The sequence below is a fragment of the Mobula birostris genome, chromosome 8 (genome assembly GCF_030028105.1).
Source record: "Mobula birostris isolate sMobBir1 chromosome 8, sMobBir1.hap1, whole genome shotgun sequence".
NCBI classification, from domain to species: domain Eukaryota; kingdom Metazoa; phylum Chordata; class Chondrichthyes; order Myliobatiformes; family Myliobatidae; genus Mobula; species Mobula birostris.
The window spans coordinates 69,673,448-69,689,770 of NC_092377.1; the positions used below are offsets into that span (position 1 = coordinate 69,673,448).

General features: G+C 41.7%; 1 protein-coding gene across 2 annotated transcripts in view; it reads left to right on the forward strand.

Moving 5' to 3' along the window:
- Positions 1 to 782: 782 nt before the first annotated feature.
- Positions 783 to 16,323, forward strand: part of ugp2b (UDP-glucose pyrophosphorylase 2b) — a 55,082-nt gene continuing 39,541 nt past the window's right edge. Inside the window, exons 1-3 of one of the 2 annotated variants that reach the window (XM_072265413.1) lie at positions 783 to 831; positions 8,967 to 9,103; positions 14,815 to 14,922. In XM_072265413.1, coding sequence (XP_072121514.1) covers positions 8,999 to 9,103; positions 14,815 to 14,922 — 213 coding nt within the window. In that variant the 5' untranslated portion in view covers positions 783 to 831; positions 8,967 to 8,998. Of the gene's footprint in view, positions 832 to 1,369; positions 1,553 to 8,966; positions 9,104 to 14,814; positions 14,923 to 16,323 lie in introns of those variants that run through there. The other variant, XM_072265412.1, reaches the window with a different exon arrangement.

The window sequence follows — 16,323 nt, forward strand, 5'->3', positions numbered from 1 at the left end:
CTTTGAGGGCAGGTTGGAAGATCGAGGCAAATTGGATGAGGTCGATGAGTTCGGCATGGGTGCAGAAAGCAGCACCAGTGCAGTCGTTGATGAGGTATAGGAGAAGTGGGGCCGGACACCAGTGTTGGCTTGGAGCATAGACTGTTCCACGTAGCCGACAAACAAACAAGCCTAGCTGAGACCCATGCCAATGCCCTTGACTGCACCATTTGTTTGAAGGAAGTGGGAGGAGCCAAAGGAGAAGTTATTTAGAGTGAGGACAAGTTCCACTCTAGACAGAGGAGGGGAACTGGTTGGGTCCGGTGTCCAGAAAAAAAACCGGAGAGCTCTGAGGCCTTTCTGGTGGGGGATGGGGGCTGTTTAGGGACTGGATATCCCAATAAGATGATGGGCGCCAGGGAACTTGAAATCATTGAAAAGATCCAGACTAGTGGTTCCAACTGGAGTATACATCAGAATCAGATATCAGAGCATGAATTGTAATGCACACAAAATGCTATAGGAACTCAACAGGTCAGGCAGCATCATCAATGGAGACAAATAAATATATATAAAATGTGTGTGTGTGTGTATGTATATATATATATATATATATAGATAGATAGATAGAGATAGAGAGATAGATAGACAGACTCCACTGGCCTAAAAGCTGATTTCTATCCTGCCCACTACTCTGTCCTCAGACCTCGACCTTCAGGTCGGACACGTAACGTCACACAACAGCCACCACCGCTGATAGGCTACTTTCTCTGCCAATCATAGCCATAAACCCAATAGGCGTCTTTCCCTTGACCGCCGCCTTCAGTGCCTGCAGCTCGCTTGCTCTTGAAGGTGGGTTTGTTTGCTTGTTCCACTATGGTGCAGTTTTATCGCCGATTCTCGGGCCATTGGAAGAGCGAACGTGGAGGAAAATAAGGGGCGCAAAGGAAAAGGGAGGGCTGGTGCTCTGGTGTAGGGTTTGAGCCCGGCACTCTAGAAATTGGGGCCCTGTGCTTCATTAGCGACGTTGAAGTTATAATTTCGTAACTCGGCGATTAGTTTGTGGACACCGACAGTTTTCTAAATGACCGGCGGGAGTTGGTCGTGTTTGGCCGCGCGCGAGTCGGTGGCGCGGTCGGGTCATGGAATGCTGGGTAATGTAGCGGCGAGGACGGGACGGGTGGGCGCGCGGCGGCCAGTGGAGTGATGGAGCGCGCCTGGCGGGGGCGCGCGAGGCGGAGGCGGCCAGTGGAGTGATGGAGCGCGCCTAGCGGGGGCGCGCGAGGCGGAGGCGGCCAGTGGAGTGATGGAGCGCGCCTAGCGGCGGCGCGCGGCATTACTGGCCCAGTGAAAAGCGTGACCTTTGGGAGCCGCGATCAGCCGAAAGTGAAGCAACAGTTTGTGCTAGGGTGCAGCCCTGTCCCTGTCCCCGTCCCGGGCCCGCCTCTTTCTCAGTCTTTAAAAGTCGATGAACACCGAACGCCTTTCAATCGGCGGCTTGGAGTACTGTTCATCCATTTGTAAACGATTGACTGTAAAGTATTGCAGATTTACTGTGGCAGAATGTCGCGAGGTAAGCGGAGAAGCTTGAAAAAGAAACATTTTTAGAGCTATGGGGGGAAAATAAAATCTGGCAATGTGACTGATTGGATTGCTTGTCCCGATGGGGTAAATTGTCTCTTCCCTTTTTTTGTGATGTAACCTTTATCCCTTGGTAATATTATCAGGACTCGTTATTTATTTCCCAAAATTAGTTGATTGTTGACTTCCTGAAATGTGTACTGTTTAGAATATTTTTTGTGAAGTTTTCTATAACGTCTTTTGTTGACTGGACAACCTTCCTAGAGAAGACCCGCTGCTTGCAATTTGTCTTTTACTTTGTTAAATCTGCTGCGAATTGTTTGCGTTGTTCTGTGGGGTGGTTGGCGCGTCAGTCTATTGCTAAATGTTTGGCAAATGATGGACGAGGTCCGAGAGGAGGACGTTCATATTAGCGAAAGAGCGCATACTTGTTTTGCTGAATGCTTGTGCTTGAGAAACAGCATATCATAAAATATCGGCGACCAATAACCAGGCGTTTCTTTTCGAGTGCTTACACTGGAAAGAGCACGATTACCTGAGTACGAAACTGAGAATATCGAAACTATTTTATGGAGTTGCCAGCGTGGATATATTTATAGAATCAGAATATATTCCCTGTATTTTAAAAAATCTCAGATTCTTAATTAAAATGTTATTACAAAAAACTGTGGCGGGATGTAGACATAACTGACACCATTTGCTTCACTTTTCTTATTATTACTTTTTTAACTTTTTATCAGAACAAATCCCTTTTGTACCATTTTAATCCTCCGTCTCCTACTAGCTTTGCTCAGATCGTTACCTGAAAATTTTCCTTTGCATTCTATGATTTCTTTTACCAACCATCTTTAAATCAATGACCTGTTTTGTTCTTTCTCTTAAATACAAACAATTTGTTTATGCTTAAATTGTTTATGCCTAAACGCTTAATTGTAATAGATGCCTTACGCCAACTTGGGTGTTTTAACTAGATCCTCACCATCCAGGCCATGACATCGCTTACCATCGGACAGGACGTACTGAAGCCTGAAGTTTCACTTCCCTTCAGCCAATATTTCTTGAACCATCTGGCGCAATCCTAATTACTAGAGTGCCAGCACTTTACACTAAAATGGACTTTGTTTGTTTTAAGTGTATTTTATCTAAAATTTTGTGTATTTGTTTAAATGCTGCTTGTATAATGCTAGTTGCCTGTGCTTTGAAAGTAATTTTCATATGTGTATTTGTGCTTATGACAATAAACTGTTCTTTGACTTGGAGGTGTGGCAGAATGTGTCTTCATGGTAGAAATGATCGTTGATATAAAAATCAGCTACCTTTTCTGTTGAGATGTAAGTGAGGTCTGGTGAGCACTTATTATATTCTGTTTTACTGTTTTCCATATTCATATATATCCTTCCTGTAAATAAATTTCTGGACTTGGCCTTATTATTCTGTGGTGCTATATTTAAGTGATTATTTTCTAATATACATGTTCCCTCATTTTCCTAACCAAAATTTAATGTCTTTTGAGTTTGAATAATATTGCAGTATTAAGTTTATTAATAATTTTGAACTTGCATCGGTACTTTTATTACCAACATCCACAGCCAATTAGGTGTTTACTAATTTAGAATTTTTTTAAACTTACAAATCTTAAATATAAATTGGACAAGTCATTTCAATGCTGATCGTTGTGGACTCAGCCCCCTCCCAGTTGAAAGCAGAAGGAAGGGTTTTCTGATGTATGTCTCTTGACGCTATACATTCTTGCCTCATTTGTTATTCTATCACTCGCAGAAGTTTAGAAGAATTAACTAACTCATGCTACACTTATTACCTCGAGAATTTGACAAGGTTGATCAAGCTTTTGACACATCTATTTTGATGTAGTCTTGCTTCTGGATTTTTTTTCTCCTTTTAATAATATTTTCATTAATTTTCCTGCTGCTGATAAGTCATTATGTCACTGGATGTGTTCTAGCGTCATCATTAAATAAAGGTATTTCATTACTCTTCGCTAGTTCTCTGGCACTGTATCTTTTTGCAATGAATTATTAAATTTGTCTAATAGTGCCTTTCCTATCTGTTTCCTAGATCCTTTTAAAATGTGTGAATGTGATCCACTTGGATCAAGGAATGAATTTAATGTTATGATTTCATTTGCGAGGTGGTCATATCATTTCTAATCAGAATTTATTGAATCATACAACACAAATATGGCCCTTCTTATAAAGTCCATGCTGACCATCAAGCGCTGGTTTCCACTAATTTTTGTCAGTCACCTACATATATTCCTGTCAATTTCTCCGGAGTCCACAAATCAACATAGTATAGGGGCAATTTGCATTGGCAAATTAACCTACCAACTGGCAAGAATTTGGGCCTGGGAGGTAACTGAGCACCTGGAGAAAACACATGCAGTCACAGGGAGAAAGTACAAATTCCTTGCTGACAGCATTGGAGGACAAGATTAAACATCGGTCTCCAGAACTATAAGGTAGCAGAATACTAGCTGTGGTTTTTATAATGCTACGTAATCTTTTGCCACAGTAAGTACAAAGCAAGTTATTTAATAATCCTGACATTTTTAAAAAATTGGTGCTATGGCTTCAATATTCTTATCTTTATTAGCTCTTCCAAACTTGACATTTTAATTTCAATCTGTAGTATTTTACAATTTTCTTTCACAATTTTGTATTTCTTTTGCTACCTAATTATATTCTAACATGCCTTAAGTTCTTCATATTCTCCATTTTCCTGCTCTCTCTACTGTTCATGAACTTGCAACAAGGCACTTTCATTTCCTTCAAATTTGTCACTTGTGTTTTAATCATGTTTACAAGAATTGAGGGCAATCTCTAGTGCCTCATCCACGTGTATTATGGCCTTTGAAAAAGCATCAATTCTATCTTCTTGCTTACGCACTTCCCCTGTATTAGAGGTGAAGGGGAGGGTGTTGAGGAGACACAGTTGCATTCCTAAAAACGATCCAGAAACAGAAAAACTACAGCACAATACAGGCCCTTCGACCCACAATGCTGTGCCGAACATGTACTTATTTTAGAAATTATCGAGGATTACCCATAGCCCTTTATTTTTCTAATCTCCATTAACCTATCCAGGAGTCTCTTAAAAGACCCTATCGTATCTGCCTCCACTGCCATTACCGGCAGCCCATTGCATGCACTCACTGCTCTCTGTGTAAAAATAACAACAACAACAACAACAACTTGCCCCTGACATCTCCTCTGTGCCTACTTCCAAGCACTTTTAAACTGTGCCCTCTCGTGTTAGCCATTCAGCCCTGGGGAAAAGCCTCTGACTATCCACATGATTGATGCCTCTCATCATCTTTTATACCTCTATCAGGTCACCTCTCATTCTCCGTTGCTCCAAGGAGAAAAAGCTGAGTTCACTCAAACTATTCTCACAAGGCATACTCCCCAATCTAGGTAACATCCTTGTAAATCTTCTCTGCACCCTTTCTATAGTTTCCACGTCCTTCCTGTAGTGAGGTGACCAGAACTGAGCACAGTACTCCAAGTGGGGTCTGACCAGAGTCCTATAAAGCTGTAACATTACCTCTCGGCTCTTAAACCTCAATCCCACGGTTGATGAAGGCCAATGCGCTGTATGCCTTCTTAACCACAGAGTCAACCTGCACAGCAGCTTTGAGTGTCCTATGGACTCGGACCCCAAGATCCCTCTGATCCTCCACACTGCCAAGATATTCTGCCATCATATTTGACCTACCAAAATGAACCACCTCACACTTATCTGGGTTGAACTCAATCGGCCCTCCTCAGCCCAGTTTTGCATCCTATCGAATGTCCCGCTGTAACCTCTGACAGCCCTCCACACTATCCACAACATTCCCAACCTTTGTGTCAGCAAATTTACTGACCCATCCCTCCACTTCCTCATCCAGGTCATTTATAAAAATCATGAAGAATAGGGGTCCCAGAACAGGTCCCTGAGGCACACCACTGGTGACTGACCTCTCTGCAGAATATGACCCACCTACAACCACTCTTTGCCTTCTGTGGGCAAGCCAGTTCTGGATCCACAAAGCAAGGTCCCCTTGGATCCCATGCCACCTTACAATAAGCCTTATCAAATGCCTTGGTGAAATCCATATACACTACATCTAATGCTCTACCTTCATCAATGTGTTTAGTCACATCCTCAAAAAACTCAATCAGGCTCGTAAGGCACGACCTGCCTTTGACAAAGCCTTGCTGACTATTCCTAATCATATTATGCCTCTCCAGATGTTCATAAATCCTGCCTCTCAGGATCTTCTCCATCAACTTACCAACCACTGAAGTAAGACTCACTGGTCTATAATTTCCTGGGCTATCTCTACTCCCTTTCTTGAATAAGGGAACAACATCTGCAACCCTCTAATCCTCTGGAACCTCCCCCGTCCCCATTGATGATGCAAAGATCATCACCAGAGGCTCAGCAATCTCCTCCCTCGCCTCCCACAGTAGCCTGGGGAACATCTCGTCTAGTCCCGGAGGCTTATCCAACTTGATGCTTTCCAAAAGCTCCTGCACATCCTCTTTCTTAATATCTGCATGTTCAAGCTTTTCAATTCGCTGTAAGTCATCCCTACAATCGCTGAGATCCTTTTCCGTAGTGAATACTGTATTCATTAAGTACCTCCACTATCTCCTCCAGTCCCATACACACTTCTCCATTTTCTCACTTGATTGGTCCTATTCTCTCGCGTCTTATCCTCTTGCTCTAAACATACTTGTAGAATGCATTGGGGTTTTCCTTAATCCTGTCCGCCAAGGCCTTCTCATAACCCTTTCTGGCTCTCCTAATTTCCTTCTTGAATTCCTTCCTGCTATCCTTATAACCTTCTAGCTCTCTATCATTACCTAGCTTTTTGAACCTTTCGTAAGCCCTTTTTTTCTTCTTGACTAGATTTACAACAGCCTTTGTACACCACGGTTCCTGTACCTGACCATCCTTTCCCTGTTTCATTGGAACGTACCTATGCAGAACTCCACACAAATATCCCCTGAACATGTGCCACATTTCTTCTGTACATTTCCCTGAGAATACTTGTTTCCAATTTATGCTTCGAAGTTCCTGCCTGATAGAACCATATTTCCACTTACTCCAATTAAACGCTTTCCTCGCTTGTCTATTCCTATTCCTCTCCAATGTAATGGTAAAGGAGATAGAGTTGTGATCACTATCTACAAAATGCTCTTCCACCGAGAGATCTGACACCTGACCAGGTTCATTTCTCAATACCAGATCAAGTACAGCTTTTCCTCTTGTAGGCTTATCTACATACAGTGTCAACAAACCTTCTTGAACTCACTTAACAGACTCCACCCTATCTAAACCCCACACTCTAGGGACATGCCAATGGATATTTGGGAAATTAAAATCTCCCACCATGACAACCCTGTTATTATTACACCTTTCCAGAATCTGTCTCCATATCTGCTCCTGGATGTCCCTGTTACTATTGGGTGGTCTATTTAAAAAAAAACACCCAGTAGAGTTATTGACACCTTCCTGTTACTTTCTTTCCAATATTTTTATTAATTTCTTACATAAAAGAATACAGAGTACAGTAGAATATATAATATATATGGATTATAATATAATGAAATCACAGATAAGGTGTAATTACCCCATATCCATATAAAATTAAATTTAAACATAATATTGAAAAGATATTATTACAAAAAGAATCTTAACCCACTACCAGAAAAAACAACTGTTAGGTTGGGGAAAAAAAACGAAAAGGAAAAGATCCTTAACATTTAGTAGAACATATTATTTGCCAACATTTGTGTTGAATAGCAAGTCAAAGATTATGAAAATAATTCTAAAAAGCTCCCCACAATGTTAAAAAATCTTGTCTAGGTTCGGAAATTGAACAGCGAATCCTCTAAATTTAAGCAAGACAGAACATCATGTAACCTATGAGTAGGCGGTGTGGCATCCTTCCACCTAAGCAACAATTCTCTCCTGGCTTTTAGAGAAATAAAGGCCAAAATATGCAGATCCTGTTTCTCCAACAATACCAGATAAGGCCGTCAAAGGATTAGTTTTAAAATTTACATTAAAAAGCACCAAAAAAGTTTGAAATACTTCCTTCCAACATTTTTCAAGACTCGGACAAGTCCAAAACATATGGATTAATGAGGCTTCTCCAATATTACATCTATCACAAAAGGAAGAATTCCTGTTTCTAACTTCCATCCACAGAGACTCAGTAGACAATCCCTCCATGACTTCCTCCTTTTCTGCAGCCGTGACACTATCTCTGATCAACAGTACCACTCCCTCCCGTCCTTTCTGAAACATCTAAAGCCTGGTACTTGAAGTAACCACTGTTTCTGAGCCATCCAAGTCTCTGTTATGGCCACAATATCATAGCTTCAAGTATTGATCCAGGCTCTAAGCTCATCCGCTTTGTTCATGATGCTTCTTGCATTAAAGTAGACACATCTCAAACCATCAGTTTGAGCGCATCCCTTCTCTATCACCTGCCTAGCCTCCCTCTCGCACTGTCTCCCAGCTTTCTCTATATGTGAGCCAACAGCCCCCTGTTCCGTTTTTTCAGTTCAGTTCCCACCCCCCAGCAATTCTAGTTTAAACTCTCCCTAATAGCCTTATCACGAAAATCTGTATCACGATTTTCCATAAAATGAAGATGCATCATCTGCACATGTCAGAAATACGAGGTAAAAGAAAAACTCTTCATTTACCTTTCTCACAAATTCCAAGACATCAAATTCTGTATGTCAAAGTTTTGAATAGTGATTTATTAATATTGTAAGGACCGATTTTGGTTACCTATATGGCTTTAACATTGGTTGCCTGTACTTGTATAGACAACTAAAAACTCAAAATATATTCATAAGACATTGTTGCTTTGTATTCAAAAAAAAGTCTAGAAGATTATTGCTGTTTAACTGTCACTTGGGCTTCAACACAGTTGCACAGTTATTAGTGCCACTGCCCTAAAGTAACCTGGGTCCAATCCTAGCTTACAATCCTGTTTGTGGAGTTTGCATATTCATCCCTTGTGGGTTTTCTCTCTCACCCCAAACATAATGTGGATTTGCAAGTTTGGAAGCAGTTTGCACTGGCCTCTTGTAAGTGGTAGAATCTGAGCGGAGGGAGGTTTGATGGGAAGAGATTTAGTTGAAATAGGTGATTAGTGGTCCATATTGATGGGCTGAAAGGTATGTTTCTGTGTTGTTATGACTGATTCGTTGAGTAACTAATGCAATTAAATATTATAAGATTTGGTTATTGGGATGAATCTTTAGCACTGATTAAATCCTCCAAATGATTTGATTTAAATACACCTTCACAAATTGTAACTTTGTGTACATAGTTCAATTCACTGAAATACTGTAAATTTCTTGTCATTTATTTGTTAGGTGTTCCTGTACCGTTAAACTTTACTGCAGCCATGTCGAAAGGTGGGATAGCCAAGTTTGAGTGCCAGCAACTAGAAAGTGCTATGGCAAAAGAGCTTGCTCAATTATTGGCGACTGCTTCAAAGACTGAGTATGATGTATGTATATAGTTTTTCTTTTCAGCTGCTACACTGTGTTTAGAGTATTCAGATAGAAAACTTTGTACCTTTTGCAAACTAGTTGGAAGAGGATGTAAGAAATGATTTGAGATTTGGAAAAAGTGGTTTTATTGAATTATTTAACAATGGGGGGGGAAGAGATGACATGGAACGGTTTAGAAAGGGAAATCCAAAGAATTCATTTAAACTGCTCAGTTATACTAGCGGGGAGGGAAGTGATGGGGGTGGTTACACAAAGTTAGAGCTGAAAATTGGCGGTGATGAAATTCTTTGGGTGATGCTAGTTGAAGAATTTATAAAGGAAGATGTTGCCTTGTTACAGGAGGTACTAAATGATATATAATGTTATTATCTATATAATATTAAATATTATATGCAATGTTGAATCACATTTCCAGAAATGCATTTAGTTTGGTTATCAAGTTCAAGTTTATTTTCGTTTGACTGCACATTTAAACAAACAAATAACATTCCATTCGACCAGGGTGCACCAGGAGACCATAAGACATAGGACCAGAATTAGGCTCATCAGCCCATTGAGTCTGTTCCGCCATACCATCATGGCTGATCCCCGATCGTACTCAACTCCACACACCTACCTTCTCACCATATCCTTTGATGCCCTGACCAATCAGGAAACTGTCAACTTCCACTTTAAATATATGCACGGCCTTGGTCAGAGCATTCCACAAATTCACTGCTCTCTGGCTAAAATAAATTCCTCCTTGCCTCCGTTCTAAAATGTCGCCCCTCAGTTTGGAGGCTGTGCTCTCCTGTTCTGGATAACCCCACCATAGGAAACATCCTCTCCACACCCACCCTATCTAGTCCTTTCAACATTCGGTAGGTTTCAATGAGATCCCTCTTCTCTTCCCCCCACCTCCCAGCATTCTTCTAAATTCTAGTGAGTACAGGCCCAAAGCTGCCAAACACCCGAAGTGTGGCATGACCAGTGTCTTATAAAGCCTCAGCATTATCTCCTTGCTTTATATTCTATTCCCCTTGAAATAAATGCCAACATTGCATTTACCTTCCTTACTATAGACTCAACCTGTAAATTAACCTTCTGGGAGTCTTGCATGAGGACTCCCTAGTCCCTCTGCACCTCTGATGTTTGAACTTTTTCCCCACTTAGATAATCCACACTATTGTTCCTTTTACCAAATGCATTACCATACATTTCCTGGCATTGTATTCCGCCTGCCCCTTTTTTTTTTTGCCCATTCTTCCAATTTGTCTTAAGTCCTGTTGCAATTGCATTGCTTCCTCAGCATGCCTACCCACTCCACCTATCTTTGTATAATGTGCAAAGTTTGCCACAAAGCAATCAATTCCATTATCTAAATCATTGACAACAATGTGAAAAGTAATGGTCCTAATAGTAACCTCTGAGGAACACCGCTAGTCACTGGTAGCCAACTAGAAAAGGCCCCCTTTATTCTCACACACATATATCTCACACAACACATAAACCAAAATGTGATACTGTAAATAAGTTTAAAATGTGCTTCAAAATGTATGTAGTATGCAGCACAGGTAAGCAGTACAGTAAACAGCTCACTGTCCTAATGGCGAGACCTCTGTAGTGGCAGGGTATTCATCAGTCTCACAGCCTGAGGGAAGAAGCTGTTACCCATCTGGCAGTACTAATCCTGATGCTTCTGTACCTCCATCCTGATGGTAGTGAGTCAAAGAGATTGTGGGATGGGTGTTGGAGATCCTCAAAGATGCTTTGAGCCCTTTGTCTGTAACGCTCCTAGTAAATGTCATAAATAGGGAGTAGGGAGACCTTGATGATCCCCTCGGTGTTTTTTACTGTTCTTTGTCGGGCCTTGCGATCCGATGCCCTGCCGCTTCCATACCACACAAAGATACAGCCAGACAGGGCATGCTTGATGGTGTTCTTGTAGAAAGTCATTAAAATGGGGGCAGGGAGCCTTGTACACCTCATTCTCCTCAGCAAGTTTCGACAGTGCTGTGCCGCCTTGACTAGTGGGAGGGTGTTGTGGGTCTAGGTTAGATCGCCCATTATGTGTACACCAAGGAGCTTTGTGCTCTTCACTCTCTCCATGGAAGAGCCATTGATGTGTAATGGAGAGTGGTTGACCTGAACCTTCCTGAAGTCCACAATCATCTCTTTTGACTTGTCAACATTGGGACTTGGGTGGTTGTTCTTGCACCATTTGACAGATCTCTCTACCTCCTCTCTGTATGCTGTCTCTTCATTGTTGCTGGTGAGACGAATCCACTGTCGTATCATCAGTGAACTTGACGATGTGGTTTGAGTTGAATCTGGCAGTGTGGCTGAGAGTCAGCAGTTTGAACAGTAGTTGACTGAGCATACAACCCTGTTGGAGCAACAGTGCTCAGTGTGACAATAGCTTGAGATGTTGCTGCCAACTCAGACTGACTGAGGTCTTTGTGTTGAGATCCACAATCCAGTTACGGAGAAGAGCATTGAGTAACAACGAGGACAGTTTACCCACCAACCTCTGAGGGATAATCATGTTAAACGCTGAGCTGAAGTCAAGGACCAAAGTCCTGGCACACAAGGCATTGTATTCTAGGTAGGACAGGATGGAGTGAAGGGCCACAGCATCATCAGTGGACTGATTTTGAGTGGTAGGTGAACTGCAAAGGGTTCAATGTAGCTGGAAGGTGGAATTTTACATGATCCATTACTGGCCACTCAAAGCACTTCATGATTGTTGAAGTCAGTGCCACTGGGCAGTAACCATTTAGGCCAATTGAGTACTGGAATGATGGTGGCTGCCTTGAAGTCTGCAGAGGCCGTTTCAGAGAGATATTAAAGATGACTGTTAAGACCTCGTGTAGCTGGGCCGCAGAGTCCCTCAGCATCTGACCAGGTATGTTGTCTGGCTTTGCATAGGTTTACCCTGAATAGGGTACTCCTCACCTTGATTGGCTAGACAGTAGGCTTCTTCCTCAGGAAGAGAGGAGGTTTTCCTCACTGTCACGTCCTTCAGTTGGTCAAATCGTGCATAGAGAGCATTTGGCCTTTCAGGGAGGGAGGTGTCACTGTCATTGATGCGCAGGATGGCCTTGTCTTGTATACCATGTCTTGTGCCTTGTGTCCCTGGTGACACAAAGGTGTCTGTGGATTTTCTGTGCATACTGAATGCTTTGACTTCCTGATGGCACAGGTGAGTGTGGCTCTTGCTGAGCTTAGAGTTGTCCTGTCACGCCACCCGCCCCCCCCCCCCACCCCCCCCCACCGATCCAATCTGAAAACAGTGTCCTGATCCCTAAGCAGTGAATGAACCTCTACAATCAGCCCTGGCAATGTAGTGTTTAATCACGGTAAAGTCCTTAATGCATTTTCCTATGTAGCCAGTCACTGATCCTGCGTACTCATCAATGTTGACATGATTATTATGTGCAGCTGCCTCCCTTAATATGCTCCAGTCCGTGATTTCAAAACTGTCCTGTAGCACTGAGGTGACACCTTCAGGCCAGGTCCTGATCTCCCTTGAACTGGTTTGACTTGTTTAACCAGTGGTCTGTATGTAGGGATTAGCAGAATGGATACGTGGTCTGAGTATTGGAGTTGAGGATGGGGTGCAAAGGGGGTCTTGTAGGCTTCACAAAGTTTGAAATAAACCAGGTCAAATATTCTCTCCTGTGGTTTTGAAGTTGATATGCTGGTAGAACTTTGGCTTTAAGTTTGCATGATTGAAGTCACCAGTAACAATGAAGATGCCATAGTTGTGAGTGGCTTTGAAGTTGCAGATTATGCTGTAGAACTCTTGCCTCCCCAGCATGAGAACGGGGAATGTAAATAGCAGTAATCAGAATGCAGTAAACTCCCTTATTAAGTAGGGGGGCGGGGACTTACACTGCCATTGTGATTTCATATATTTATTTAGCGGTACAGTGTGGAGTTGGTCCTTCTGCCCCCTTGAGCCAACGTTCCCTGATTTAACTTTAACCTCATCACACAACGTTCCCAGTATGTCTTTGGACGGTGGGAGGAAACCAGAGCACCCAGAGAAAATCCATGCATTTTGTGGGCAGGATGTACAGAAACACTGCAGAACAGCACTGGAATTGAACTCTGAACGCTGAGTTAAAGTAGTGTTGCGCTAACTGCGGTGCTACCCTTATTGCTGCTTACATCACAATAAACATTATTACTGTGGAAGGACATTAAAATGATCAATATTCCTTTGTCATTTTGAGGACGTTATTGTGAATCAAAACAGATTTACAAGAGTAGTTAGAGACGGGCTTTAATTTCTTACATTCTCATTGAGTTGTATAATCAATGATTGAATAAAAATTATTTGTATTTAGTATACCGTTAGTCAAAAATGGGCTTGGAGTTTTGGTTAGAATAACTGAGGATAACAGTGTTTTATAGAGTAATGTTGGGGTGTGGAGGAATGGGGGAAGATTCCTATTGGTAGAAAGTTGAGCCTAGGAATCCAGTTATTCTATCTCTGATAGACTTGGTATGGAAATCCTCTAGAGGAATTGAGATGAATTGCCATCCAATTATTACCCATGAGCCATATCAGAATATGTAATGGCTGATGTTTTCAGGTATAATTGAATATTTAAGTGATTGCCAATAAACACCTTAAATTCAGTTTTTCAGATGTGTGTTATATCCTTCTCATCTCAGTTAACTTTCAAATTTAATTAGTGGTATCTCGTCAAATCCAGTTGATTGAAACTTACTGTATCATATTTGCCCAGAAAGCACTAGATCCATCTTACTGTAATTTAGTATATTTAAACAAGGCATAGGCTCTCTTATGTCATGTTTGGAGAAAGTGGTGCATAGGATTTGGGGCACTTTTCATTGTAGGGACCAGCAGTGTGTACTTTTACCCCACATGGCAAAACTGGGGCTATCATAGCTTTTGTGAAGAATTGTTTGTAATTAAATTTGTAGTAGTAATACTCATTCCTCTAATTTTTACACTCATTCATTCAGTCAATTTTGAATTCAAGTAAATCACCCTCTCCTTCACCATTATGCATTATTATTTCCCTCTCACCTTATCTCCTTACCAGCCTATCACCTCCCTCCCTTTAGTACTCCTCCCCCTTTTCTTTCTTCCATGGCCTTCTGTCCACCCCTGTCAGATTCCCCCTTCGCTAGCCCTATATCTCTTTCACCTATCACCTTGTAGTTCTTCCTCCCCTCCATTTTCTTACTGTCTCCTCATCTTTTTTTCCCCATTCCTGATGAAGGGTCTTGGCCTGAAACGTCGACTATACTCTTTTCTATGGATGCTGCCTGGCCTGCTGAGTTTCTCCAGCATTTTGTGTGTGTTGTTTGGATTTCCAGCACCTGTAGATTTTCTCTTGTTTTTGATTTAAAGTAATGCTAGGCGTGATTGATTTTTCTCCTTCCTAGATTGAAAGCTAATATAATAAGCCAAAAGCATAAGAATGCATGGTAATGTATTTTTTTCTCTCTGGGGCATTAAGAAGTAATCAAAAAGTGCCTTTTGTTTCAGAGCAAATTAATTTGCTGTGTGTAATTTTGATCTTTCATTCTAAATTCAGTTTTGAGCTGAATTGACTGACTTGAAATTTGAAACTGCCACTGAACTAAATATGTAAGTGTTACTGAGATACTCTATAGTAAAACTTGTCCTTTCAGATATCTGTATGAATGAATACTGTATACCTGTAAAGTGTTGTTATTTGTTTTGTAGCAAGTGAAGAAAGATTTTGAGGGATTCCAGAAATTGTTTCACAGTTTACTACAGCGAAAAGGTCCTTCAGTAGAATGGGAAAAGATTCAGAAGGCTCCTGAAGATTCTGTAAGTCCTGTGCATACAGTAATTCAAAGGTTTCAAAGGTACATGTAATGTCCGAGAAATGTGTAGAATATATATCCTGAAATGCTTTTTCTTTGCAGCCATCCACGAAAACAGAGTGCCCCAAAGAATGAATGACAGTTAAATGTTAGAACCCCAAAGCCCCCCCTCCCACGAGTAAGCAGCAGCAAAGCAACAATCCCCTATCCCCCACCAGCAAAAAAAAAGCATCGGCACCCACCACCGAGCACTCAAGCATGCAGCAAAGACACAGACTCGCAGTACCCCAAAGACTACTCGTTCACCTGGTATTCGACATACCACATGCTCTCTCCCTACCTAATAAGGGAGAAAGAGGTGTCTCTGTTTGAGACGTAACTAACAACTCGCTGATTTATGATGTTAAAATTCCGTTGCGTCGCTTTTTCTGAGCTCTCTGCTCAAAGAACTCGGGTCTCTGGCACGCAGCCAGCTCGCTACTTTCAATCTTCTGTCTCCCTCGACACACCGGATTCCTGCAGAGACACCAACCCTCAGTTCGCCAGTCTCCAGAGCCACGAGATCCCGGAACTCCGAAGGCGAGCTAATCTCTTAGGACACATCCTTGGCATATCGAATAACGGCCAGTTGTGAAACTCTTGAGAGTGGGTCCCTTTCCTGCAAAGAACCGAAGTCAGCCTGTAACTCCAGGTCAGAGTCTTCAAAAGAACGTTGGAAAAGGGAAAATAGAGATATTAAAGATGGAAATAGAGCTGTTTCTGAAGATGCATGCAAAGGAGTTGCTATTAGGCGCCATTGTCTCCTCCTAAGCTCCTCCAATCTTCATTTTTTTCCCACTTTTTTAAAGAAAGTGAGTGAACAGAATAGAAATATTACACCTATAACTATTAAGATTTATTCAGACTTCTGTTGCAAAATTTCTATGTTTTTAAAAAATTTAGTTACTGACTTAGATGCTCCTAACAGATGAATAGTATGCTAGAGCTTGCTTTCTGGTGCCATCCCACGGCTGTATCCGATTCTAACCGAACAAATTTATGGACAGTTTTAGAATAAAGTGTGCTATCATTGTATTCCAACAATAAGGCACTAGTGGCAGTGGGGCAACTATCTCCCCTGCGTAACGGAAGGACTTGGGAAATGACAGTGGTCAAAATCTCCTGTAATCGGGAATGTTATGTTAATAGGTGAAAGATGGCAAAGAAAATGTAAGACAGAATTCGCCCTGACCAATTCCTCACACAAGCAAAATGTTCTTAGGAATTTAAAAAAAATGCCCAGAAATTATTTTTAAGCTACCTGTATCAGCATAGGCAAATATTTCTCACTTTCCTTCAGCAAGCAGGATCTAGATCAGACCAGCATGCTGTTATCTCTTTAAAAATGTTCTTTGAGGAGTGTGCT